We start from the raw sequence: 27,481 nt of genomic DNA on the forward strand, positions 1-27,481 counted from the left end.
CCCAATTCATACAGTTTAAAGGCAATGCTACCAAATACTAATGAAATGTATGTAAACTTCTGACTCTCAAGAAAATAATAAAAAATTGTCTAAAAAATGATCTCTCTCAGTCTTCTGGCATTTAGCAAATAGAAATAATTTTGGTAATCCTAATTGACCAAAAACAGGAAAAATTTAATCTGATTTAATGTTAGACGGTGAGAAAAAAAGGTATATTTGGGAAAGAACAGACAATACTATCCATTTCAATAACTTTAATTCATGAATATAAAAAGCAAATTCCCAAAATGTACAGTTTAGCATTGACACCTTACATTTTGAGCCCTGCAGGACTATGTACAACTCTAACAGCAGAGTCTCTCCATTTATTCATCAGAGCTGCACTTTAATGTATACAGAATCTCAGATAATTATCAGCCTCTACTCTTTAGTATAGCGTTACTTAGAGCATTGTTTGGTTTCCTTCAGTTTCCATGCAGGTCTTTCAGTCAGAAATCTCATGGCACACTTCCTGCCCAAAGCCAAACAGCAGACAGACACAGTAAGAGATGAGGAGGATATAGTATGAGATAAAACATGTGTTACAGTTACAAAAGACATCTGTTAACTCTCAAATAAGATGCCGTGGAGCCCCCAGGTGGCTCAAAGTACAAAAACAACTATTGCAGCCTTAATCCTCGTGCAGCATGAGTGAATTTTGAAACTGAGAATCAAATAAGAAACCTGAGATCGATAGAAATCAAATCAAAATAAATAAAAATGCTTCAAAACCATCGTAATGTCAACAGACAAGAGCTCAAAATCTGGATGTACATGAAAATAAAGTGTACTAGTTCAGGCAATGGGCAATACACTTGGTTCAATATCTCACTGTGTACTTTACAATAAGGTACAGAAAAGTTAGTATAAAAATGATTACTGCTTGTTAACCAGGTAACAAAAGAGCTGGTAAGTATAAAGTACTGGGCAACTCCACAGTATGATGCTCCAGTTTATTAACAGTGGAACAACAGTGAAAACAGTGCTCAGGTAATAAAAAAGTAATGATTCCATTTAACTAGCTGTAAGTTAGTCGTTTATTTCCTGGTTAACGAGTAGTTTCTTGTTCTTGTAGTTTTTTGGCACTGATGGTAATTGAACACTCTGCACATTTGGAGCTTGCACAAGCACACAAAAACTAAGGCTTCTAATTAACTTTTCATGTTATAACAATTCTACCAGAGACACATATACATATTAGATGCGAATAGTCTGAAAGTTTAGGCATCTTGTCCTCAGATTTAGGAACATAAATAAAGAATCCACTTTGTCTGTAATGTCTAATATAACTTGTTTTTTCTACTATTTCGACATCTCCTGATAAAATCTACCATGTTTACATTGGTTTGACATTTACATTTAAAAATTTGTGTAATGTCTCCATCATATGCAGCGTTGTTTTGTAAACAATGTTAATTTCTAAATATGATCATCCAATAAAAGCTACTATTCAGATTATTTCCAACCTCTTTTTTTGCCAGACCTTGATCAGTGAGGTATTGAAGAAGCCCACAATAAGAAAACCTTTAGGATTTGTTAAAGGCTGTGGAGCATCACATTTGATCCTAGATACGTCAGCCAGAGTCAGTGGTCTGTTGTTGACTTTATCTTTACACACTACAAATGTGGCGTAAACTTTAACTTTAAAAACTTTAACATTATGTACAGGATCATTTTCACTGACAACCGTCCTGCATATAAGAAAAGACCACTGCTGTTGTCTTCTTCCTACTATGTGCATGCTTCTGTAAAACTCTAACTCCCTTTAAACATGTAAATCATGCATGTCACCATGTCGCCGTACATATGCTCAAGTCCAAAGAAAAGCAACAGGTGATGAGACCTGTGGATAGAGAGAAGAGAGATCATTCTGTGAGTTAAGGCAAGCTGGAAGCATGCTGCTTTGTAGTTTAATCATAATTTAGCTGCTCTTGCATAACTACAAAAAGTTTTTGTTTGCTGTGTTCATGTTTCTTTTTTTCTTCTTCTTCTTTTTACGTTTAAAATTACCAAGCCATTGAGTACACATAAAATCACATGCATTACAGTTTTTCTCCATTGGTTTGGCTCATTTCTTGAAACAGAAATTACATTCTCAAAACTCTAAGATCATTTGGCAGAACAGTCTTACAGTTCAGCACAACACCATAGCTCACTTGCAAAAGCTCATATCTCTCCCAAAACTGTTCACTCATGCTTCAAAGCTAAATTCCTTTCCCATATAAATAGTCAGTGCCACCAAAAATGCAAGATCCTTTTCAATTGCTTTGGCTCATTTCTTAAAACAGACCGGATGTTCTGAACACTCTTGATACTTTTGCCAAAATAACCTGGATGGTTCAGCACAACACCATGGTTCACCTCTGCAAAAGCTCGTATCTCTCCCAAAACAGTTCACTCATTTGTCAAAACTAAATTCTGTTCTCATATATAGAGTCAGTGCCCCCAAATGCATTGTCCCTTTGGCATTGTGTAAGCACTGCAAGTCAAAATGTTTTGATGTTTTGTCACTATGGCAGATGAAAATTGAAATATCCCTCATGTCCACCTCCAATCTTAGCCCAGTCCTTCACTGACAATGGTTACTGTGCTAGTTTTTTTGTCTAGCTAACAGAATACAGTTGTGTATAAAACTGGAAAAAAAAAAAAAAAAAAAAAAAAGGACTTCGCGGTATGAGTAGCCTCCAAGGTTTGACATCACACATTGCACTCATACTGCCAAGGAAACTGTAACTTTTTATTCACACACATTACTGTAAGTAACTTCCATACATCAGATTAATAAGAAAATGTATACAGCGTAACATTCTGTAATATAAACACATAAACAAAAAACAAGGAAAATTATATGTAGCCTACAGTGCTGTAAATAAAGCTGGAGTTTCACAACTAACACTTCTTCACTGGTCGCTGTCCTCACCCTCCCTCTCCTGGCCCTCCTGCCCGTCCACACGCTGCTGTCTGTCTGGCCACAGATTTTCATCTACATCACAGCGTATATTCTCCCTTGCGATGCAACAAGGGAAGAAAGGGTGTGAATGTTGCAACCATCCCCTACACTGATCACCTGTAATGTCTTCACATGCAGGGTCCATTGCATGATGCTCATACACTCTCCACCTCCAAGCAGAGAAAAACTCAATAAGATTGAGGAAAAGAGAGTAAGGTGGTAGGAACACCATGTCATCCTTGAATGAGTAGTGAACCAGAGACCTGTATGGTATTCATGGTTTTACAGTATGTTCTTGACTAATTTTGACAATTGAACAGACTATTGTGCATGTGATGACTTCTACAATGAAATGATGCTGACATGTTTTGGAGAGAACAACCATTAGACTGAGAAGTCAACAATCAGTTTAGATCAACAAGATCTATTCACTTGGAAATTGTGCTAAATGCAGGCTATCTGTACTTAATCCTTTGCAAAGATGTACTGAGACATTTGCAACATGTATTAAGACATTTGCAATTTGATGAAATGAAGGAGAAATTCAGTTCAGTTGTGAACAATTGCCAAGTGGTTTGGAGGTTTGTCCATGTTATTTTGAGAATGTAATTTCTGTTTCAAGAAATGAGCCAAACCAATGGAGAAAAACTGTAATTCCTTTTTTTAATTGCGATCAAGTGCCTGGACGTGAGTCATATTCTGTCTCTCTGAAGACTCTCAGACAAACAGCGTGAAGTGGGTTGGCTCCGTTTACAGTTTTTTTCAGTCGCTTTGATACATTTCTCAGATCAGAATTGAACTTCTAAAAACTACTTGTTCAATCTTCACATCATTGTGTCACTTGTGCACATCAAAAAAGCAGTTTCTCATTTCTTTGATCAAGTTGCAAATGCTTTGGTACATCCGTGCAAATGATTAAGTACAATTCTCTGCGGTTTCCTACATTATCAGTTGCTTATGTCATGTTGATCAAAGTGTATTATAATGGGTCTCTGTTGAATAGTCTCACCCCCCACAACATTTAGGCATTAGTTCATCGTATAAGTCTTTACATGCAAAATGGTAGAACATCTTGCCATAAAATGTCAAGCATATTTTTATGCATTTCCATTAGACTTTTTTTTTTCCTAAATCTGTCCTGAATTGGTAAATTGCACCCAGGTGAATCTTGACTTTCTCTAACAAAGAGAAATGTATGAAGCATTAGATCAACCAATGATCAAGGAATTTGATCAAGGAGAATTTGATGATTGAGGAATTTTCTCAGCATGGAGATGGAAAGTATATGATCGCCCGCCACATACACGGATGACCCTTCTGGCTGCCATGGATGCAGCGTGTGGTGACATCACAGCAGATACCTGCAGAGGCTGGATAAGACACTCTAAAAGATTCTTTCCATGCTGCATCACAAGAGAAGAAATTTGTTGTGATGTGAATGAGAATTTTTTGCCCAACATACAGGAACATCAGGAGGTGTAGGAAGACTGCACTGTAATTCCTACAGCACTGCATGTACAGTTTTTCCTAAGAATACTGTCCTATGTTCACATTTCTACTTTTGTTTTTTTTGTTTCTTTGTGCTATGCAGTGCTGTCTTTTCAGGGATACGATGATAACTGGGTCCGCCCACTTATTGCCAAAAAGAAAATCTGCTCGCGAGCGAGCAGGTGAAGGTTTCGTGAGTAGAAGAGCATTGACAGTGTGTTCTCTCAGATTCTGAGTGCGCTCAAGGCATGATTTTCCTCTCAGGCCACAATATTGCTCGCGTGGGTAGAGATATTCTGTGCACAAGGGCAGAGCCCCATTAACCTAATGTTAGGCCCTGGGGCTGAGAATTTTTGTAGGCCCCCCTTATCCACATGATTTACAGGGTCTCATTATAAAACAAAAGTGTATATATAGGTAATCTATGTCACAAAATGCATAAGTCTCTTACGGGAAATGCAACAGTAATTTTTCCTTCTTTGAGCCAGAAAACAGTGCCGACAAGAGTTAGGGCTCACATGTAAGGGCATCTGGAGCTGAGATGAAGAGCTAGCAACATTTGCTAGCAGGCTGCTATCACTGGGTACCCGAATTACAGCAGGACTAACGGGAAAGAGCTGACAGAAAAAGACAGTGGTTCATCCATGCCAAAGTGTCACATATTGCTATATTAAGGTAAGACCGTGTTTTAATCATAAATTTGTCCGCAGTGCCTTAACATGACCTCTTTATTTTCACTGCCTGTAATTATGTTTGGATGCATTTATAGCTTTATTATGAGATAAAAACAAGCTGTCAGTGGCTCATTCATTTATTAACGTGAGTCCCACAGCTGGGCACGTGTGGTGTGAACTGTGGAAGCAGTCCACAGATATTTTAAGAAAAAGGCGTTAACATGAGAGACAGAGGGTCATCCATGATCGGCCCATCATCATGGACTTGGAAGTTTACTCGGGCAGTCAAATGCTCGAAAAGTGTTGTTTTAGCAGACAAGCTCTGATTGGATAACAGAATAACATCTACCGAATACTAAATGGCATGACAAGTATAGTTTCATTATTGATTATTTCAACTGAAAAAGCGGGCTTTTGTGTTGTGAAGTGATGTTTATGCTGAGTGGTTAAAAGAGCTGTCCTTGGTGCTGAAACACGGCAGGTTTGACTGACAGCTGCCGCTCACAGAGAGAGAGAGAGTGAGGGAGAGAGATGCTCTCTGTCGATGCTTCTCTGCAGCTGATTCTTTTTTAATCATTTATATTAATTGGTTGTTTGCAGTCACATGATCTTCTTGGCCCGTTTTTGCACAAGGCACTGTTTTTCGTTTCTATTCTGTGACAGTTATGTTTCCCCTTTACCGCTGGAACAACACCCGGTCTGCGTTCCAGGACCTGAAGATTTGCAAATTGCACTGCCCGTGAATCTCTATTAATAGCCTATAAAATGAGGTGTTTTCTTCTGTGGGAAAATCAATGCATCTCTATTACTGTGCGGGCATGGGTTTTGCGGGTGTGGGTGGTAATGGTCAGAAATTCAGCAGGAGCGGGCGGGAGCGGGATGAAGAAAACAGTCCCGCGCAGGGCTCTAGTCCACTCCCTCCAAAGGCTGAGGGAGCGAGCTTCCTCCACCTTCCACAGCAGCAGGTTACCACTATTGTTCTTCCGTTCGTTTCTTCTTTATTCTTCATCTTGCGGACAGAATTTCGCCGCGCTACTCCTCCTAGGGCTTTGAGAAAACCCCTGCAAATTATACATCAAAACGTGTGGTTTGTTCCCGATCCAGTGTGCTATGACTTTTCTAAGAGATTCACTAATTTTTTGCATAGTTATTCGCAAAAAACTAGGAAAAAAGTCCCATTTGAAATGAATGGGGAGAGGGATGAAGAAACCACAAAAACAGGGTTTTTTTTAACCACCCCTACGGCTTTGCCATACTTTCACCTAAAGGGATCATTCAAACTTTAAAAAGTAGGTATTTTTGTCCTGTCTTCAGGAATGTCTTTGTTATGATGATGGGGTTTATGGTTTTCGATAGGCAAGTCTTCAAATCTCCTGTGCGTTGAGTGAAAATGCTTAAAAATCACCCTGCTAGAGTTGGTGATGTCATCACCCCAGAGTGTGAGAGAGCTAACACATCAGCTGAGACTGTTGCAAACAACTAGTGACTACGGCCACAAATCTAACACCACACACATAAAAAATATATATTAAAACGGAGGAAATCTTGTCCCGCTACTGTGGAACCAAGAACCAAAGCCATATCATGTGCAGTTTTGGCATGAGAGGACCAACTGTCCCAAGTACACTGACACCTCTCTGATCTGCTGCAATGTTACCAAATCTGATAAATTTGTCTAAAGGGTCTGAAAGTTGCCTATTTTTAGCTTGCCCTCCTGGCCTCATTTCTTGCACAATCAACACCAAAATTACATCACTGCTAGTTCCAAGCCTGCAGATGCTCACGCCAAAATCCATATGATGTTACCATTTACGGTTTTTGCACACAGAGAGGAGAAAGAGACAGTGTTTACAAGCAAAAATCACCCAAAACTACTCTCTGCTGTCTCAGGTGTAAATGATCTGTGATCAGTGATGCGTAACCGTGCAGGCATTAATTACCATGGCAACAGCAGCTCTGGTGCTTTGATGATGTCATCGTTGATTGACACACATATAGCTCTGATCACGCACACACATGGAGCTGTTCCAATAAAGCAGCCCATTTAAACAATGCTTTAACAGAATGGTGGGACGCTCTCATCCACATACAGTCCCCCATAAAGTCTTTGGCGATGTCAGTGGCCAAAGACAGCCACACATATATCCCATATGAAGTGAATGGGAGAGATTGTGCATTTGTGTGTGTGTTAACACGCGGAGCACACATTGGTGTGTGTCTCTGTGTTCTCTTGACTTTGGTGACGTCAATCAAATTAACAACACACAATCCTTTCTCAATAAAAGTTTTTAATGTGTTCAAATGGAGCTGGAAATAATCAAATTCATCTTTTCTGCACCTGCTCTCATCAAGACCTTGACAGGAACTGCATGTCTGTATAAAATTCAAATAAAGGACTCTATTTCATAGGGAAGGTCAACACCACCAGGTATGTCAAGAAAACAGCTGAGGCTCAGTTGCCAGGTGATCAGCATCAGCTAATCAGGCCACATGACTAAAACACATGAATGAAGTCTCCTGTCATGTACAGTGTTTCTCAACCATTTCACCGTGTCATTGTCCAGCTACCTGCTGCTTCAGCTTGGACTTGGACATGACCTTGTAATGACAAGTTGGGCTATTGTCATAAATGGCCTTGCGATGAAACCGGCACCGCCCCCCAAGCCCCTCTCGTGATTTCCGCTTGAGGAAATTGTCTAGTTTGTTTTATGGTTTCTGTCCAGAAGCAAAAACAAGTGAAGCTGGCTGTTTCTTGATTTTATTTTCATACGGTCATAGGCCCTTTCAAAATAAATGATACTTTGGTAACCTGACCCTAAATACGCTTCAAGACATGTCAAGTACAAACTCAGAGTTGCCCACACCCTGCAGGTGCTAATTCTCTCAGAGTGTATTCAAACATTTCCAGTTAACAGAGACAATGGTTGAAATACCATTTAGCAAAGACGTGTGGATTGTTATTTTGATCTAAAAGACTCAATAATTCAACACAGTTGATTAGGGAAGGCACAAAGGGTGTTTTAATCCCTGTGAGAGATACGATAACATTTATCAGACTACCCAAGAAGTACATTTTTTTCTCTACTAAGAAACTTTGGCCTGAGTTTTCTCAATCTTCTGACAGTTTAATATCAAGTTAAATCAGGAGGGAAGCTCTCACCTCTCAGTGAACGTTCACACTAATGTGCATGATAAGACCGGGTGTGCACTCTTTTTTTAAACAAGTATGAACACTGGTAAGACAGCCTTCCCAAATCCCAGGCCTACACACTGCCTGTGCTTCCTGTACAAACATTCTGACATTATGTTTATGAAATGAAGTCTTTATCTCACACACACACCTTCACGGGTGCCTCACTTTAATACTTTAATGTCTTTAGGAGGGACTATTTAAATTTGTTTAAGTGGTTCATAAAATGTGCTCCTCTGGCCTTATTAATCCTGATAACACTTAAATTAAATATTAAAAGCCCGCAAGAAGATGATAGCCAAATACTTCTGAGTTTAAACAGACAGGTGTTTAATATTTGGGTCTGTTTGAGCTGCTTGCACATCTTAGTTGATCTAGTGTTAGCATCTTTGTTAATCTTTAGCTCTTCTATCTCAAAAGGTGAGATTTTTGCACTCTTAATCACTTTTCTCCTAAGATTACAGAGCAGAAGACATTTGAGAGTTATCCTTTCTTCATTTTAAGGCCACATGATTTGTAACTGGAAGAGAAATTTAACTGTAAGATGCTATGGCAATGCTCAAAGCACCACATCTTGGTACTTTACAAGCACCTGCCTCTAAATTCTATTCAGAATTTTTTGGGTAAATAGTTAAAGACAGATTGTATTGAAAGAGTGGTCAGACTCAGCTTTAGTCAGCAGTGTCTCTCCAGCCTACAGAGAACACAGAGACAATGAGGAACGAATCAACCCAAACCCAAACCCAGGAAAAACAGGTTCATTGAATATAGTGGGGAGGGTTCGGAGGTGGATCAGAGTGTCAGAGGAGACTCTGTAGAAGGATACAGTGCGAGCAGGATAGTCCAGATAGACTGCTACTCTGTTAGAGACAGGGAAGGAGGAGATGGGAATTTCTTTACTATTGTTCCAGATATAGTAACCTTCATCAGAGATGGTGAGACACAGTGAATGATTCTTCCCGCCAAACAAACATTCGTGACTGTCTCCTTTCCTGCTAATTCCTCTGTAACTCAGTGATACCCAAACTTTTCCACTCCACTCGACCTCCCAGTAACAGCGACCAGTCAGACCAGTCCTACACAGCAGCTGAATCCAGTGGTCGAATCTGTCTGGATGATCAGGATAAGGCTGAGGCTCCAATGCAAGTGTCATCCTCCTGTTGTTTTCAGACAGTTTGATGATTCTGTTCACTGTGTTGGTGTCCACTTCTAGCTCACATGCATCTGATGGAGAGAACAAGACACAATACAGCTGCAGGTTATCATCTGTCCATTCATCAACAACTTAATTGACATTAGTAGAGCTCAACAGTGCTACCCACTCTTCCATCTGCTTCATCAGTTCCAGAAGATAAATTTGCCATTCAAATGCTCCATAGGTATTTTACTAAATCATTATTACACTTTTAATGCATGAACCAAGCTAACCGGGTACCTGAATACTGTGAGCAAAAGGCAAAAGCAAAGGACTGTGTGCATATTTGTTAATGAAGATAAAGGAATTATGTTTCCAGCAAGCCATTGCAAAGCCCTTTGAAGGCACCACCAAAATCAAAATCAGATGTCTGGCTGAATTTTGGATTTTAAAACTATGAAGACAGAGATTACGCACAGACCACATGCAAGATGTGCTACATGGAAAAAATTATGGAACAACAACTAGGTTTTAGTCTATTCTTTATGCAAACCTCCATATTTTTAATAGCATGCCAAGTTTGAAGGTCCCTTGTACACTATCCAACATTAGTCGTCTTATATAATTGAGTAGAATCAATTTAAATTCAGGACCTTGAAAATTGGATTCAGACAAAATTCAGACAATCAGTATTGATACCCAGCCCTGCTGCTGTATCCCTCTTTACAACAAGCTCATACTTAAAAGATAGAAATAAGGGTGAGAAAAGAAAGACCCTACAACTTGTCTGGAACACAGGATTAAAAGTCCAACAGAAGAAACAAAAGCATCAAAACACACTCACACTTTTTTAGACCTGGTTTCAGCCTGTGTTGTCCACCATTGTCCAGCCTGGTGGGAGAAGCAGAAGGCGTTATCATCTTCCACCTACCATTTTCTATGTTTACATACAAATACCACACTATTTGACTGACGTTTAAAGAGGATGGAAAAAATGCAACAGACGAGCAGTAAAGAGTTAAAAGACAAAAAAAAAAAAAAAAAAACCTCGACAGGATATCTGCTTGTCTATCTGTACCTCAGTGTCTCCAGTCTGCAGTGTGGATCCTCCAGTAAATCAAACAGCATCATCTCTCCTTGTTTTCCTGGATGATTGTAGCTCAGGTCCAGCTCTCTCAGACAGGAGGAGCTCAGAGCTGTGGCCAGAGATGCACAACCTTCTTCTGTGATCAGACAGCCTGACAGACTACACAGACACAAAAGATCAAAATTATTCAACCCCCATTGCAAATCAGGTTTATTATGAAAATTTACAGACTTTCTGCTGTTTGCAATGAATAAATCAAAAAAAAGAAGCTCAGCACAATTAATGCTTCAAGTGGTTTCCCCCAATTTAACTGAAAGTGCAGCTTAAAATGACTTCTACAGTCTCAAAATTATTCAACCCCTTCATGGGGAGCATCTTAGTAGAGCACCCTGCTTCTATAAGCTGCTGCAAACAAGATGCCTACCCAGACACCAGCTGGGTAGACACCATGGCTGACAGCGACAGAGGTCAGTGTGGAATTGAATCTTCATCCATCCTTCGTTGTTGTTTTACAGAAAGCACTGCCCGTGAGTATCTATATGATTTAACATGTTTAAAGGATATTTTGAAGGTCATTTTGTGTTTCTAGTATTTTGAAGAGTTATAATTAATGAACCATTGTTTCAGTGATATGGCCTTATTGTGACTTAATGTAGCTTTGAGATATACCTCATCTTAGTTCATTTCTTGCAATTTGATCATTTCAGTGAGTAATTTATTAGTTTATCATTCAGTGACCTGGGTTCGAATCCGGTCCGTGGCACTACTTCCTGCATGTCTTTCCCCGCTCTCTTCCCTGTTTCCGACTCTATCCACTGTCCTATCTAATAAAGGCCAAAAATAAATCTTAAAAAAAAAAAATATATATATATATATATATATATATATGCTTCAGTTAAAAAAATATCAAGGTCTATAGGAGACGTTTACAGGAGCGCTGAAAGTGATTAACAGGTGAGCATGTTTATCATATAAGTAAACAGTTACTTCAGGACACAGGTGTAAATGACATTTCTCTCTTTTTCCACTCCACACAGACATTTGGTCTTTTCCTCTCTCTTACCTCCCCTCCTTCTAGAGCTAAAATGATACATAATAACTTCTTATCATATAGGTTCTGGGAATGTGAATTTATGTTCAGTGTGCTTTCAAACAGATAAAAGATGGCCTTTAATATCATATCCATGTAGCTCAACAACCGAGCTCCACCCTGCTGCTAGTTCACCTTATAGAAAAGTTATAAAACATTAGGGACTTCTTCAGATCCTTAAATAAACAATTAGCACCAATTTACTTCAACTATTTGAAATAAAAAGCAGTAAAAAATAAGTTTGAACATTTTTAAAACCCTTAGAGGGTTGTAATTGTGCCTGGCACTGTTTTCTTTTTTAAGCCTTAAACCCATTCCAGACTGGGCGTGTGTTTTGCTGCTTGTGTGTGCTGCGCATCTGCTCCGGCTCCTGCCGGTGCAGCTTTCACACAGGGCATGAGTTTGCTGCACGTCAGCCGAATCTCCCTGCTCTCAAAGCCCTGTCCTTCTTCACAAGTTTTACCTGAATAACCCCCCTACAAGCTACATGATTCAGTGTATAGAGGAAGTGTGTCGGGAACTGAACAGAAATGCTAAACCTGACTTTTAATTTGAAAAGCACAAACCAGAAAAGCACTTACTGTGTAACTTTCCTGTGACATATTCTACCAGTGTGGAGACAGAAAGCTTAACTAATAGTAGATCTTTAGAGAACAACTTTATCAAACAGCTGCATTTAAGCTTCTGGCCTTCCTAAGGGTTATCAAGAAACACATTGTAAACATGTGCTACAACAATGTGAATATGGTTCTCCATTTATCATTTTCTTCTCTAATATGGTCCATAGCCTCCCGCGTTGCGCGGAAAAATTAGGCGTGACTTTGAATCTCTCTCTCTCTCTCTCTCTCTCTCTCTCTTTGTCCATTTTTTCTGTGTAATAACTTAGCTATATGATCTCTTAAAATTACTGTATGATGATAAATCAAAATAATGATCCACAATTATACTATTATACAGTATCTGAGTGTGAAGCAATGTCCTATGTGCTTCATAACGGATAAAAATGGGCCTTAATTATTTATATCCACGTTGTTTGGCCTCGGGAGCTTTGTCGTGCCACGAGTTTGCTTTATAGGGTGCTTATAAAACTTTCCGGACTACTTTAGAGCTTTAAATAACATACAAATATAGATAAACTTCATTGACATTTTCCAAAAAAGGGGGCTAAGAAAAGTTCAGATATTTTTTAAATCTGTTGATGGGGAAATTTTGCTCGACTTTGATCTGCAGCACCTGTGATTATTCATAGCCCAAACGTTAACATTTCTCATCACTGATCAAACACATTCCACATTACAGCCAGCAGTGCACTTAAACACTTTGAGTTAAGAGAGGACCACGCCACTTTGCCAGCGCCAAGCCAGGGAGCCAGGCTACGTCACGCTGCACACGAGTTTAAATAAGCCGGTATAGCTCTTAGCGCCTCAGTCATTTGCCAAATTTAAAAGGAATCATAAGCAGGATTTCATGCATCATGCATCTTCACACACTGGCAGTGGCGCTGCTGGTGGAGAGGGACACATATTTTCAAGGTATTTATTTAAAAAACATGCACTCATTACATGGCACCTCTTAATGATAGTAACTGAAGCAATATCGTGGCTATTTTTAATGCCCCGGTATATGGTATTACCGTATTACCGCCCATTTCTATTTGGGATCATAGTCCTGTTGGAAGGTCCAATGACACCCAAGCTTCAGTTTCCTCACAGACGACACTTGATTAGTTGCATCAGGTTTGCTTGAAACAATACTCGCTTTGCATATTTGGGATTCTGTTCAGGGGATGATTAATTTTGGGGCTGGAAAAGTAATTATAAGCATCATTTCAATTAAATTTGGGAAAACCACTTGAAGCATTAGTTGTGTTGAGCTATTTCAATTTCGTTTGTTTGATTTGTTTATTGCAAACAGCTGAAAGTCTGTAAATTTTCACAATAAACCTGATTTGCAATGGGGGTTGAACAGTTTTGATAGCAACTATATGTTAATAAAATTAATTACCATTTCAGGGCTGAACAGCACGATACATATTTTGCACATGCTACAAGAAAATTGCTCTGTGCTACGAGGTTATTTCATCTAATCGCATTGGTGTGATGAGAGGTTGGGAGAGAGAGAGAGAGAGAGAGATATGTGTGTCTAAGTATGTGAATGCGCATGCCGGGACTGGATATGTGACTTTAAAAATAATTTAGATTCACTTCTAAAAGGCATAAGACTCGACTTGGACTCAATGTTTGAGACTTGTGCCTACTCTTCATATTTTGTATTTGTGGCACATCATTAGTTCGAGCTAAATGTCAGCCCCTGATGCATAACCCTCTGCGCACGGAGCACGTGCTGACATGATGATGAGGACGTGACCTGTTGCAGGTGATAGACGGGGCTGGCTCAAGGCGTTCACTTTACAGGTAGCCATCATGTTTTAGAGAAGCACTTCCTCAAACAAACCTTGAGTGTTTTAATCAAGGCCAATAGGCTAAACTATGCTAAATAAATAATACGAGTATCATTTACCATAATTCCTCAATCTCTTCAGTTTTCTCTCTTGTTTGAGATGCATAGTCTGTCACACGTTAGAGTCGGTAAAATGAAAGAGCAGTAACCCTCTGCACTGACTTCTAATTGAAATTTCAATAAAAAAAAAACACATACTTTTCATTGATATTGCATCTTGTATTTTGTCTTTTTTCGATAACTACCATCTTGTGGACAAGTTGTGACCTGCACATTCACCACGCTATGAAATAACGTATAATTATGTAACTTTACGACACATGAAGCAAATACTCTGAACTATTTCTTGAGTATACCATTGGGCGGAGTGACACAGTGCAGCGGCCATATCTGGAGTGTAGTTCCAACTTTGCATTTAACTTTAACTATCTCTGTATCGTAATGTTCCATGATTATTTCATAGCGTTGTCCACAAGAGTGTTTTGGAGTTGTTGGATTGTGTATTGAGTTTGATGAGGGAAAGCCAGGAGACCATAAGATTCCATTATGTTGGCAGAGCAGCTCCTATCTCAGCACCGCCAATCGAAAAATAGCTTGCACCGACAACTAAAGGTAACGGACCTATTAGTAAGACTGTAGGGATAATGGCAATGGCGAATTTGCTAAAATGTTTAAGTATCCCTTTAAGTAACACCTAAAGAAACAGACGCGACCCCATACTTGGTGGATAATTTTACTCTCATTTAAAAACAACAATCTACAAAAAAAAAAAAAAAAAAAAAAAAAAAAAAGGCAAAGAAACCCCAGCAGGGATCAGTGTAAACAGTTAACATCCAAAGACAACTAAACACATCTAAACTCTCTGCCTAAGAGGATGGGAAACGTTGCCAACACATCCCCCCAATTTGAAATTGCAGTTGACAGAAAGAGGGGATGAATTGAATCTCCAGAGTTCAACTAACACAAGTGTATCAACACTGTAAAATAATTCCAACACTGAAGACTATTTTACTCAGAATGGAGTTAAAATTACACTTTGGGAGTTAAAACAAACTTGGAAATATTTAACCCTGAGGTATCGACACTCCAGTTTTTGCTGTGTTTCAGCTGTTTAGGAATGTGATATGGAATCAATCTTTTTCTATGTCCTACTCTTTTGACAGAGCTGGAAAAAGTACAAAAGTACAAAGTAAAAGTACTAATTTCAAAATGTACCCAAAACAGTACACTTACAAAAAATGAAAACTACTGAATTACAGTAATGTGAGTAAATGCAATTCATTATTTTCCACTAACTTTTTCTGCTTACCTTAAAGCATCCAGTATGCAATGTTGACTCTGAAGCCCAGCAGACAGTAGCTTTACTCCTGAATCCTGTAGGTCATTGCTGCTTAGGTCCAGTTGTTTTAAATGGGTGGACTGAGAGATGAGGACAGAGGACAGAACTTCACAGCTTCTCTCTGAGAGGTTACAACCACTGAGACTGAAAAGAAAAAGTCAATTAAAAGACAGATCAACTGATTGGCCTATTCAAGAAACATTTTACTAACCTGAGAGTTAGCAATCTACAGTGCGGATGCTTCAATCCAGCCAAAAGCAGCTTCACTCCTGAATCCTGCAGGTCATTGTTGCTCAGATCCAGTTCCCTCAGACTACAGGACTCAGAGCTGAGGACTGAGGATAGAGCTTCACAGCTTTTCTCTGTAAGGTTACAATGACTCAGCCTGAGAAACAAACAAGAACACAGAGTAAACAACTGGAAAAAAACAGAAATTGCATTTTACCTTAATTGTTTAGTGTATACATACAGAGCTTTGTTAGAGGCTTTGATCACCGGCAGCAGCTTAAGAAGAGCCTCCTCTGAAGCAGAGTATTTCTTCAGGTCAAACACATCCAGGTTGTTTTCTGATGACAGTAAAATGAAGACCAGAGCTGACCACTGAGCAGGAGACAGTTTATCAGAGGAGATACTTCCATATATCAATGACCACTGGATGTCCTCCACCATGGAATGATCTTTCAGTTCATTCAGACAGTGGAACAGATTGATGCTTTTCTCTATAGACAGATTCTCACTGAGTTTTGTCTTGATGTACTGGACTGTTTCTGTTTTGGTCTGTGAGCTACTTCCTGATTCAGATGGCACTGAACCTCCTGTATCATAAAGCAGACCTCGTAGGAGATTCTGATTGGTCTCTAGTGAAAGACCAAGGAGGAAGCGGAGGAACAGGTCCAGGTGTCCGTTTGGACTCTGTAAGGCCTTGTCCACAGCGTTTTGGTAGAGTCTAGAGTTTCTTGACATCAGTGAGGTTGTTTGTTCTTCTGCCATCAGATTGACTCCAGTATTGATGAAGGTCAGGTGGACATGAAGAGCAGCCAGAAACTCCTGAACACTCAGATGGATGAAGCTGAACACCTTGTCTGGGTAGACTCCTCTGTCTTCTATAAAGATCTGTGTGAACACTCCTGAGTACACTGAGGCTGCTCTGATATCAATGCCACAATCCATCAGGTCTGGTTCATAGAAGATCAGGTTCCCTTTCTGCAGCTGCTCAAAAGCCAGCTTACCCAGAGACTCGATCATCTTCCTGGTCTCTGGGTTCCAGTGTGGATCAATCTCAGCTCCTCCATCATACTTGATGCTCTTCAGTTTGGTCTGAACCACCAGGAAGTGGATGTAGATCTCAGTCAGGGTCCGGGGCAGCTCTCCTCCCTCTCTGGGCTTCAACTCATCCTCCAGAACTGTAGCAGTGATCCAGCAGAAGACCGGGATGTGGCACATGATGAGGAGGCTTCTGGATGTTTTGATGTGGGAGATGATTCTGCTGGCCTGATCCTCATCTGTGAATTTCTTGTTGAAGTACTCCACCTTATGTGGGTCAGTGAACCCTCTGACCTCTGTCACCATGTCAACAAACTCAGGAGGGATCTGATTGGCTGCTGCAGGTCTTGTGGTTATCCAGAGACGAGCAGATGGAAGCAGTTTCCCCCTGATGAGGTTTGTCAGCAGCACATCCACTGGTACTGACCGGGTAACATCAGTCAGGATCTCATTGTTGTGGAAGTCCAGAGGGAGTCGACACTCATCCAGACCATCAAAGATGAACAAAACCTGGAACTCTTCAAACCTGCAGATTCTGGCTGCCTTTACTTCTGGGAAGAAGTGATGAAGAAGTTCAACCAAGCTGAACTCTTTCTCTCTCAGCACATTCAGCTCTCTGAAAGTGAATGGAAATGTGAACTGGATGTCCTGGTTGGCTTCATCTTCAGCCCAGTCCAGAGTGAACTTCTGTGTTAAAACTGTTTTCCCAATGCCAGCCACACCCTTTGTCATCACTGTTCTGATTAGTTCATCTCTTCCAGGTAAAGCTTTAAAGATGTCTTCACAACTGATTGTCTTTTCCTTTGGGTCTTGTTTCCTGGACACTGTTTCAATCTGTCTGACCTCATGTTCATCATTGACCTCTCCAGTCCCTGCCTTAGTGATGTAGAGCTCTGTGTAGATCTCTCTCAGCAGAGTTGGATTTCCTGCTTTGGCTATCCCCTGAAACACACACTGGTACTTCCTCTTCAGGTTATACTTGACTTTTTGTCCACACACTTCACCAGAAAGTCCTGTATATACAAGGAAGTACAAAAGCTGTTATTGAATTAAAGTAATTCAACTGTATGTGTGACAGATTGAATTTTATTTTAAAATGCAGTCAATTGATGAACAGTGATGAAAAACGGTTGTAGTGACCTAGAAATGTGATTTCATTGTTAAAAGGGTCATAAAAGCAATTGTTAAAATTGCTATTGAGCTAAAATGCTAATATTTACATTAAAAAAATTATTTAAAATATCAGGAGAGTTAGAATGTCATAAAAAGAGGTGTATCTCATTTTTTAACGTAAATATTAGCATTTTAGCTCAATAGCTTCCAGGTCATGTGACCTAATGACTCAAAATCAGTGCAGGATCATAGTATTACACCTGCCGGTGGAGATACACCTCTTTTTTATTACATTTTAATATTGGTCTTACTTTTAATAATTTCTTAATGTAAATATTAGCATTTTAGCTCAATAGCTTCCAGGTCATGTGACCTAATGACTCAAAATCAATGCAGGATCATAGTACTACATTGGCTGGTGGAGATACACCTCTTTTTATAACATTCTAACACTCCTGATTTTTTTAATGTATCTTTTAATGTAAATATTAGCATTTTAGCTCAATAGCTTCTAGGTCATGTGACCAAATGACTCAAAATCAGTGCTGTATCATAGTACTACACTGGCTGGTTGAGATACATCTATTTTTTTTTTTTTTTTTTACACTCTAACACTCCTGATATTTTTAATATTTTTTTAATGCAAATATTAGCATTTTAGCTAAATAGCTTCCAGGTCGTGTTGCCTTAGGACTCACAATCAGTGCAGGATCACACTGATATGTGTCTTTTTATTGCCTTTCAATAACCCACATTTTTTTTTGAAAACCGGAAGTTGGTCCACGCTGTAGCATCCTAGCGTCGACTTTCTCAACCGCCTCCGTATATTTGTCATAAAGTCTGCAACATGGGAGCACTTGAAATGTTGGAGTGGCTGGCTTGACTGCACAAAAAAGAGAGATGGCTGGCTTGACCGCAGTTCTTTTTCGACATGACTGAACTAATGTATACTGATATTATTTCAAATAACCTTGGAGGTCGCTGAATGCAGGCATGGCTTATATTTTCCCCTTTTGACCATCATTTATATTAGTTTGTTTAATCATTTTTGTATTCTGAAATGACTGAAAATTTGTTGTAGTTTAATTAACTAAATTTCTCATCCTATATTTTCTATGTGTATTTTGTTACATTTATAGCAAGTATTTGTAACAAGATACTTTTTGATGCATTTGTGCCCATCTCTGCGTGTTCATTATTCATAGATTTTTCTCAGTAATGTTAAACTTTTTCTGAGATGAGTTTTTTCTTACATGAACTCTAACTGGCTATATTATTGTAAGAAAAATGAGAAAATCCTGTCTGAATAAACTCAGTCCACTGCATTAAATTTAATGTTGTATTTATTACTTACTTTTAAACACAGTACTTTAATACAAACACAACTTGATAAGATTGTAATATATTTTTTAATATGCCAGTGTAGAAATTAATGGGATTTTGTTATGATTTTAACATCTAATTATTAAAAATGCCACAGTAAAATAACATAGAAAATCAGAGGGATACCTAGAGGCCCCCAGTACAAGAATATGCTGGGATTTTCTGATAACAACTACTGCTAACAATTTGATTTGGTTATTTTATGGAATTTTAAAAACTGGAATATATGATTGTGCTTTGCTATTTCTGTCATTATTTTAAAAATGCTCCAGTAATAAAAGAACAATAAGGTATGGCAAATGTCTGCATTTCTACAAAGGAAAATAACAAAAAATATTAACTGTCCCGTTTTAAAACAACCTGTCTATCATTCAAGTATAGGTTGAATTTCTGACTTGCACCTGAAGGCACCATGACGTCTCACAGGCAAAACATTTTAATGAGGTCCACCTGAGATAACGCGACTGACCGCGATTGGTGGGTGGGGGTAACAAGGTGCACCCCCCTTGTTATAAAAAAACAAATCGCCTACTGGATACAGGGGGTGGGAATTAAGGGTGCACTCACACCAGGCCATCCATACCGTGCCTGGGCCCGTTTCAGCCTAAAGTCTGGTACGTTTGGCCAGTGTGAGTGCAATCATTCCGTGCTTCGGCGCCGCAAGCTTCGCAGCCCCGGCACGGAACAATGAGGTGGGCCTAGGCGCAGCACGGATGCAAATGAAGGAGCACAAGCACGGGAATGTGCCGTAGCAAAGTTACAACAAAAGGACCCACCCCAGAGCAGAGGTAGCAGCTGCCCACTAGAGACAGCAGGATTTTTCAAGAGAGAGAGAAATATATGTTTTGTCTGATTGTATTTCAACAAGTTACAAGGATTTTATAAGAGCTGAAGAATTTAACTTTGCACAGCTCTATGACCTAGTTCTAATGGATCCCAGTCCAGTCCACATTTCTGGCCAGTTTCTTTCAAAGTCAGGCTTTAACCACTGTGAGAGGCTTTTTGGTTTGTGAAATAACGCTTCTTCCCTTGATTGAGCCACAGACGTGTAGCTGAAAGTGCCTGGAACTCTGATCAGGCTCAAGAGTATACGCTGTGAGCAATAATTCTCCTCTTTGGAAAAATAAAGCGCCTGTCATATCACAAGTGCTGCATCCATTTCTTGAGAGGGCAGTGGTCAGGGGCGGAGTCAGACAGCTAATTACCATTTAAAGCCACAGACACAGAAACAGCTCGTTCTGAGAAGGGCTGAAACAGAGGGGTTTTTAGACATACAAAAATCCTATACTGGATTGTTTATTCTGCAGTAAACTTCACAGGCATATTTTTGGGACCTCTGGAAACAATATAAACTTGTCTTAAAAGGGTAAAATATGCCCCCTTTACTCACTCCGAGGTTTTTTTGGTTAAATAAAGGTTAAATTAAATTAGCCTTAACTTGAAGCCTCTGCATGGTTGATTGCAAAATAAATCCAACAACCCCACCCACCTCACATGATGGTGAGAAACCCTAACTGAGGTTCCAGATTACTTTCAGGCACATACAGTATAAATATGACACCCTGTGGAAATATCCTCATAATATAAATCCAAAAAGAGCTCCCATAAATTTCAGAAATGAAGCAATAATTAACTGTCAGGTTTTGTTGTTTTGAATTACCCTTAGTCATGAGTGCGTTTCAAATATGGCAATCTGTTTGAATAGACAAATATATGTTAAATTATGTGAGCTTCACTGAATACTGTAGGCAGCAGACTTTAAACTAAACTTAATATCATCATCTTTATCCATTGTATTAATTAAGGTTTAATCTCAATTTATTTTGTTTTCAAGATTTTCTTTCAGTAGTTTATCCTTTTATTTGATCATATTTAAACAAATTATCTTTCAGTGTTTTATGTTCTGATTTAGCATATTTTACTGAGTTAATTTTTAAGTTTGATTCTTATTGCAGCATTTTTAATCAAGATATCTTTTTGAGTCTTTTAAATCATTATGTTTTAATTCAATTCAATTTGATTTGATTTAATATTTTATTTTATTTCTGCACTTCAACCTAACATTCTGCATTTCCTAACTATTAACTCAAGACAATCCTATTAATGACATATTTACCAATGTTGTGGGGTGGGGTCGCATTTGAATGAAGTGAAGTTTGACTGATTGGAATTTTAAATGGCAACACTTGAAACACAATAATCATTTTACAGCATCAGTTGAGTATCTTAGCTCAGACATCTTACAAGTTGTTTTTACAGCCAATGAAATAATTTGTGGAGTCTCATCAGATGTTTTCATGTTGGATATTCACTAGTGTTTTCACACTGTCAACAATCTCCCGTTCCACAATTCAACTTTTTTTGTTACCCAGATATTTACTGGGAAAATATCAGCAGAAAATTGTGTGATGTAGCTTTAGAGATTTTTATGACCTATCAAGTGAGGCACAGACATCATCTGACTAGACTTACTAGTATATGTATGCGTCATATTAAGGACAACATTTATAAATATTTCTATTTACTCACTAAATCATGTCAAATCTGTTAAACTCCTCTTACTGCTCCACAGACGGTCAGCCAGCTCCTCCTTCTTCATTCTTCTCAAGAAGTGCAGTGTGATCTGCAGAAAAGCATCTCTGCTTCTCTGCTGCTTTTCTTCTTCACCATCTGGAATTTCCTTATCCTTACAGTGACTCTCTATGCATGCTGGGTATTTTGGACTCAGAGCCCTCTGGAGTCTCTTAAGCTCCTCCTTCACAAATGTGAAAATGTTCTCCTTAAGTGGCTGGAACAGAATGTGACACTTAATATCTGAATTTGTAGAACAGGCCATGGTATTAACCTACTCTGCTGACAAGGAGGTAAAACAGGACAATGGTTAAGTACAGCATTGGTTATTGTAAACATGTTGTGCACACCATAAATGTGGAATCCAGGTCTGTTTGATGCTGCTGGTCTAACTGATCCCTGTGAACCTCTGAGCTCTCCAGCTGGTCTCTGAGGAGAAAACAGCCAATGAACAATTAACGGCACAGCTCACAAAAGTTGCTCTTGCAAGGCATCAAAATGCTGGGGATTCTTCCAACCTTTTCATTTTGATGGTTTAATAGCAAACATTGATAATGCCTTAGCCATTCCTGATCATGCTTGAGGTCATATAATAAACTGATGAGTTCAACAAGACAAGGTAAGCCAACAAGAAGGGATTAGTCTGGATTGGCCAGGTTATCTTGAGAGCAGAGTCTCTGGGTGATGAAGATACCTGATACTGGGAGGATCCTTGACATCTATTGCTGCTTCTGAGAATAGTGAGGCATGTACCATCCCAATAGGGTTGCTGAATGTAGGAAAAGTCCTGAAACTTTCAATTAGGGTACAAAATGATGTATAGATTTTGATCATAAAAAATAAAAAATCCTATAAAATGAAGGTAGATTTAAACTATTCACCCATAAAGGTGGAGTTTATTCAGCTGCTCTTTAGAGTTCTTCACAGACAGCTCAGTGATGTTCTTAACATCTGCTAAATCACATCCCTGCAACTGAAGGAGAAGACACATAGCAATGACTCTCAGTCACTTATTTAAAAGTGATGGAGATAGAAGAGGGTCAGTGCTCCACGTGGTCAAAAATGAAAAAAGAAAAAGAAAATATCTGATTGAGATGATAAAAAGGAAACTGCCAAAAAAGAATGAAATACTTGCCAGTAGCCTGTTGCAGCAGCTATGTGTAATTTCTGTTTTAAGGTACAGTGTAGAGTCCACACCAAACTCTATGCTGATACGAGTTAAGTAGTAACTTAAGTTGTGTGTCATTGTTTGGTTGCACCACAGAGACTTAAGGTTTATCTTAACTAGTAGAAATTTATCTCCAAAATAACCAAAACATTTTTGCAGATATTACGTTTTCACTTAATCTAACCCAGCAATGAAAAGCATTTTTTAACCCAGTGTTTGCTACAGATGCTTACGGCTAATAACAAAACAGAATCGGGTGTTGATGAAAAATATGACAAAGCATTTTGCATAGGTAATTATTAAAGCCTAACTTTAGATCCAGTACAACAACAATGACAGTGAGTGGTATTAACATGATTATTAAGATGATCATTTTACAGTGGTTGGCAGAAATGATCTCCGCTCATGAAAAACAACAGTGTTGCTGATCGTGGAGCTCCTCGTCATCCTCCTTGTCATCCTGTCAAAACTACCACTGTGATGGTCAGATTTTACAAAGGACTTTACACCTAGGAGGTAGGTGTAAGATTTGAGTTATAACTTACATAAGCCAGCATTGAAACTAGCACAGCTGGTGGAACACCTTAAACTCCATCATAAGTAAGAACTTCTGTTCATAGTAGGCTATGTTTGAACCTACACATAGCTGGTGCAACCTGCAGCTGATTATTTGCAAAGAAGTCCATGATAGAAATTTGATGAAGACATGTTGGAGTCAAAATCAATGGTGAGAGCCATTATCCACAAATGGAGAAAATCTGGAACAGTGGTGAACCTTTCAATGAGTGGCTAGCCTACCAAAATTACTTAAATGTGCATGAACAACTCATCTGGTAGGTCAGAAAAGAACCCAGAGCAACTTCTAAAAACCTGCAGGCCTGACCTGACTCAGCTAAGGTCAGAGTTCATAATTTGACAATAAAAACCAGCAGCGTCAGGGATAGAGCAGTATCCTAATGTGCATGGCACGTCCATGGGCATCCAGGTGCTGCTGGTGTTGGGTTTGTTCATAAAAAATAGAAAACCCCCCAATATTGCTGAGTTAAAACAATTATGCAAAGAAGAGTGGGCCAAAATTCCTCCACAGTGATGTAAAAGGCTCATCACCAGTTATGGCAAATGCTTGATTTCAGTTATTGCTGCCAAGGGTGGCACAACCAGTTCTTCGGTTCAGGTGGCAATTATTTTTTCACACAGGGCCAGATAGGTCTGGATTTTTTTTCCTTTGATAAATACAATCATCATTTAGAACCTGCATTTTCTATTCACCTGGGTTGTGAGATATTAAAATGGGTTTAATGATCCGAAACATTTAAGTGTGATAAATACGCAAAAAAAAAATCAGGAATCAGAAAAGGAGCAAATACTTTTTCACGGCACTGTATATCTGCTGACTAGCAACTAATTCAAAACCCAGACAACCAGCAGCCCCTCTGTTTTCACATTAGAAATTATTAAATTTATACAACATTAATATTTTACAAATTTGTACATTCAACTACAAAATATATTTAAAAAAAACTCCACTCTCCCAAATCGCTTCAAACTGTATTTTCTGACAATCTCAATGGTCATTCCTACCCTACAAGGCAAATGTTCTCTGTGCTCCACATTGTCACACCACTAGAGGGCAGTGTTTTATTAAGTCTAGAGGAGTTTCACTGTGAAATGAACATCTATTAAACTACTCATCTTCCCTCCCAACCTTTAAATAAATTCTTGCTATATTAACCATGTACCACCTAGGGTATCAAATGTCTAATACAGTATATCTGTAGGATAGTTTTCTATTGTAAAATGAATTAACATATTATACATTCATAGATACCTGCCAATAAATATCAAAGTGGAACTAGTAATAAAAACTGTGAATGTGTATTGACAATGGATATATTTATATTGGTGTAGCAGTATTGAAATTATTTACAATAATGACTATAACTGAGATATTATTTATAGTGACAAGAATGGTATTGGTAGTAACAACAGTAGGGATACTGGTAGTAATGGTGATAACATATAATAACAGCGATCATGATAATTAGATAAATTATTGAAATGGTTACAGTAAAAATTATGATAAATGTCTTTGATAACAATAAAACAGAAATCAATATTAACAAACTTAGCATTGAGAATGATAATATTAGAAATACCAAAGCTGATGTTATTCAAAATGAAAAAAATTAGTTACTTTAAAAAACGGATGTAGAAAATGGTTTATTTAATGTTAGTATAAATGTTCAAGATATATGTGGATGTAAATGCAAATTTATGTACCCATTTATATACTGGTGTGCAAAACGTACCTCCAAAATTAATTATTTATTTATTATTTATGTAATTTTCTGTCTTGGACACTTATTTCCAAGACATTGATTTTCACTTTATTTTCTTTATCTTCTGTCATCTTTTGTTTCTTTTTCAGACAATCACTTATTCTTTGTTACAAAGTCTTGTTTAATATGGTGAGCTTTAATTATAAGCGCTTCAGGTGTCCTACCTCACCACCACATTCTTCACTTTATTCTTTCCTGATAAAAATCTATCAATGTCACAACAAATTGTATATCTCATGTGCAAATAAATAAAGAAATGATAGAGGGACTGGGAGAAATGGCATCCATAAGAGAGTTCAGAGTACAAAATCCCTGCTGACCAAAAAGAACACAAAGGCTCATCTCACATTTGACTAAAAACATCCTGATGATGCCCAAGACCTTTCGGAAAATATTCTGTGGACTGATGTAACAGAAGCAAAATGCACATCTGTAGTTCCCTGTTTTTTTTGTTATAATTACACAAAATTACCTGGTAGTTATCCACAAGCCTGAGAGAAACTCTGAAATCCATGATGCACTATGTTGTTTGTAGCCCCTCCTTCCTTTGTTTTCTTCTTCGTTGGTTATTTGTATATATTCTTTTCGCCCCCTCCCCTCTGAAATGACTCCCAGTGGGAGAGGTGGGTGTCCATTGTTTTGTTTAAGTTTCTATCTGTTTCCATCTTTATGTTAAACGTTATATCTTGTACATATTTTAGTTCTTATAATGTCTTTAGTTATTTTTCCACTTGTTAACACGTTTATTTGCTTTAAGTTTCTTCTCTCCTTAGGTTTATTGATGTTTGTTTGTTTGCTGCGCACGGTAAGTTAGCTCACGTGCGCATCGTACACAGTTAGCTTGTGTTCACCTTGTGTCAAACTTTGACACGTACTGTATTTCTGTTATGTGTAGGATATGGAGCGGGCTGTGGCTCACGGGAGTTTCTGTTTCTTTATATTGTTTGCCAGGTACGCATTGTTCGTTTTTTAGATATATATTTTATCCATGACGCCCTCTGAAATGACTCCCAGTGGGAGAGGATATGGAGCGGGCTGTGGCTCACGGGAGTTTCTGTTTCTTTATATTGTTTGCCAGCCAATAAAAGTGGTCGAAGTCAGAGATCCAGTGTCGCAGCCTGTTCCCATCCACCATAAACACAACGCAGAGATATTGCCACCGGTTACACTGACCAGACAAAAGTTAAACTTTCTGGAAGGTGTGCGCCCTGTTCCATCTGGAGTAAAACTAACACAGTATTTCATCAAAAGAACATCATACCAAAAGTCGAACACAGAGGTGGTAGTGTGATGGTCTGCACCTTCCTCGTCGCCGGAGACTCAAACTAGGAAACAAACTCCAGGTCCTGGGGGAGGCTATGGCACCGGGATCCCCTTCGAGCTCCAACCGGAATATCCTGCCTTCTCCCGGCGAGCTCCCCCCGCTATCATTGGGCACCACCGCTATCCCGCGCCATCACTGACTGCTGCGGACTCCAGCATCGTACCGGCCTCTGGGAAGCAGACCTCCGCCGGTGACCACTCTCCTCCAGCTCTGCGACAGCCGCTCGCCCCTCCAGAGAACCCCGCCGCAACACAGGTAACGGGAATCATCCCTCAGGCTCAACACCTGTTAGCATCGTGGGATCCTCTTTAGTCCGTGGTGTTTCTGACTCAAAAGCTAAAACTTTCTGCTACCCTGGAGCCTGCGTTAAGGATATTAAATCATCCGCTACCTTCCTCCTTCAGAAACACCCAGAAACATCACCCGCGGTGAAGTTAGTTTAACAACATTAAATTCCAGCAGCCTGAAAAACTGAAGGCAGACATAACAAGCCTCATCAACGACCTGCTGGACACAGGTAAACAATGCGTCATTTCCGGCCCGCTGCCCCTTCCCTGCTTTGGTGACATCAAATTCAGCCGAGTCCGCTCACTTCACATCTGGCTGAAAGGTTACTGCAGGCCGAGGGGAATCCCCTTTGTGGACAACTTCACAACCTTCTTAAACCGCCCAGAACTTTTTAAGCGTGATGGCCTTCATCCCAATTACAAAGGCACACAGCTCTTCTTCAGGAATATTGGACTAACTCAGCTGTCCTGTATGGGTTCATCATCTACACCCTGACTTCCAGTAAGACCCATTACTCTCCCTGTTGCTTCTCACTGTAGTTCCACTTCTGTTGTTCAACCAAGTGTCCTAATACCAGTTA

At 39.1% G+C, this 27,481-nt stretch overlaps 1 protein-coding gene across 2 annotated transcripts in view; it reads right to left on the reverse strand.

Moving 5' to 3' along the window:
- Nucleotides 1–239: 239 nt before the first annotated feature.
- Nucleotides 240–27,481, reverse strand: part of LOC121509524 (NLR family CARD domain-containing protein 3-like) — a 37,336-nt gene continuing 10,094 nt past the window's right edge. Inside the window, exons 1-9 of one of the 2 annotated variants that reach the window (XM_041786960.1) lie at nucleotides 22,477–22,658; nucleotides 22,133–22,211; nucleotides 21,774–21,999; nucleotides 15,922–17,728; nucleotides 15,664–15,837; nucleotides 15,423–15,596; nucleotides 10,555–10,722; nucleotides 10,321–10,367; nucleotides 240–9,565 (exon numbers count right to left, since the gene is read on the reverse strand). In XM_041786960.1, the coding sequence (XP_041642894.1) occupies nucleotides 9,036–9,565; nucleotides 10,321–10,367; nucleotides 10,555–10,722; nucleotides 15,423–15,596; nucleotides 15,664–15,837; nucleotides 15,922–17,728; nucleotides 21,774–21,999; nucleotides 22,133–22,211; nucleotides 22,477–22,616 (3,345 nt within the window). In that variant the 5' untranslated portion in view covers nucleotides 22,617–22,658 and the 3' untranslated portion in view covers nucleotides 240–9,035. Of the gene's footprint in view, nucleotides 9,566–10,320; nucleotides 10,368–10,554; nucleotides 10,723–15,422; nucleotides 15,597–15,663; nucleotides 15,838–15,921; nucleotides 17,729–21,773; nucleotides 22,000–22,132; nucleotides 22,212–22,476; nucleotides 22,659–27,481 lie in introns of those variants that run through there. The other variant, XM_041786961.1, reaches the window with a different exon arrangement.

The sequence above is a fragment of the Cheilinus undulatus genome, linkage group 5 (genome assembly GCF_018320785.1).
Source record: "Cheilinus undulatus linkage group 5, ASM1832078v1, whole genome shotgun sequence".
In the NCBI taxonomy this organism is placed as follows: Eukaryota; Metazoa; Chordata; class Actinopteri; order Labriformes; family Labridae; genus Cheilinus; species Cheilinus undulatus.